A 1,203-nucleotide genomic window follows, 5' to 3' on the forward strand; every position below is an offset into this window, starting at 1 on the left:
CCTGGGCCCCTCCAGGCAGCCCCGGCAGCAGCAGCTGCTCTTCGTGCTCTTCCTGAGCATGTACCTGGCCACGGTCCTGGGGAACCTGCTCATCGTGCTGGCCATCGCCACAGACTCCCGCCTGCACACCCCCATGTACTTCTTCCTCAGCCACCTGTCCTTCGTGGATGTCTGCTTCTCCTCCACCACTGTGCCCAAGATGCTGGCCAGTCACGTGCTCGGGGCGCGGACCATCTCCTTCCCCGGGTGTCTCACGCAGATGTTCTTTGTCTTTGTGTTTGTGGACATGGACAATTTCCTCCTGGCTGTGATGGCGTACGACCGCTTTGTTGCAGTCTGCCACCCCTTACATTACACAACAAAGATGACCCCTCGGCTCTGTGTCCTGCTGGTGGTGGGATCGTGGGTTGTTGCCATCCTGAATGTCCTACTGCACACCCTGCTGATGGCTCGACTCTCGTTCTGCATGGACAACACCATCCCCCACTTCTTCTGTGATGTGACCCCCCTCCTGCAACTCTCCTGCTCGGACACACACCTCAACGAGATGATGATTCTCACGGAGGGTGCCCTGGTCATGATCACCCCGTTTGTTTGCATCCTGGTGTCCTACGTGCACATCGCCCGTGCTGTCCTGTGAGTCCCAGCCACAGGGGGCAGGCGGAGGGCCTTCTCCACGTGTGGCTCCCACCTGGCAGTGGTCTCCCTGTTCTATGGCACCATCATTGCTGTGTATTTCAACCCTGCATCCCCACACTCATCTGAGAAGGACACCGCGGCTACCGTGCTGTACACGGTGGTGACCCCCATGCTCAACCCGTTCATCTACAGCCTGAGGAACAGGGACTTGAAAGGGGCTCTAAGAAAAGTGGTTGGCAGGAAGACGAACTCTTACTGATGAATGTACCATGGCCTGGGGGTAATCCCAGGAACAGCAGTCTTCACCAGTCACTAAATGTAACAAACTATTTGTCAAAGTATCTTCAAGGAACTTAGAATAGAGGTGCTCAGAGGATACCTACCCCTGGACTAGCTGAGACTGCAAACCTTCTCCTTGTAATAGGTAATGATAATTTGTTTCTAATTTGTTCCAAAATACTCTACTTAAGAGTAGTTCCTCCTGTCCTAGTGTTTGCTTTGAAGGATGCATGTTTCAAATAGTTTTGCACTTTCCTTCTGAAATGCCGAGTCCACAGAGTCGTT

The 1,203-nt window shown here is 53.8% G+C and overlaps 1 protein-coding gene across 1 annotated transcript in view; it reads left to right on the forward strand.

Annotated features, from left to right (window-relative positions):
• LOC102469965 (olfactory receptor 1F1-like) overlaps positions 1-898 on the forward strand; it is a 5,113-nt gene extending 4,215 nt beyond the window's left edge. The window contains 1 exon segment of the mRNA XM_014581908.1: positions 16-898. Coding sequence (XP_014437394.1) covers positions 16-898 — 883 coding nt within the window.
• Positions 899-1,203: the final 305 nt, after the last annotated feature.

This window comes from Tupaia chinensis, unplaced genomic scaffold (genome assembly GCF_000334495.1).
Source record: "Tupaia chinensis unplaced genomic scaffold, TupChi_1.0 Scaffold141247_1, whole genome shotgun sequence".
NCBI lineage: Eukaryota > Metazoa > Chordata > Mammalia > Scandentia > Tupaiidae > Tupaia > Tupaia belangeri.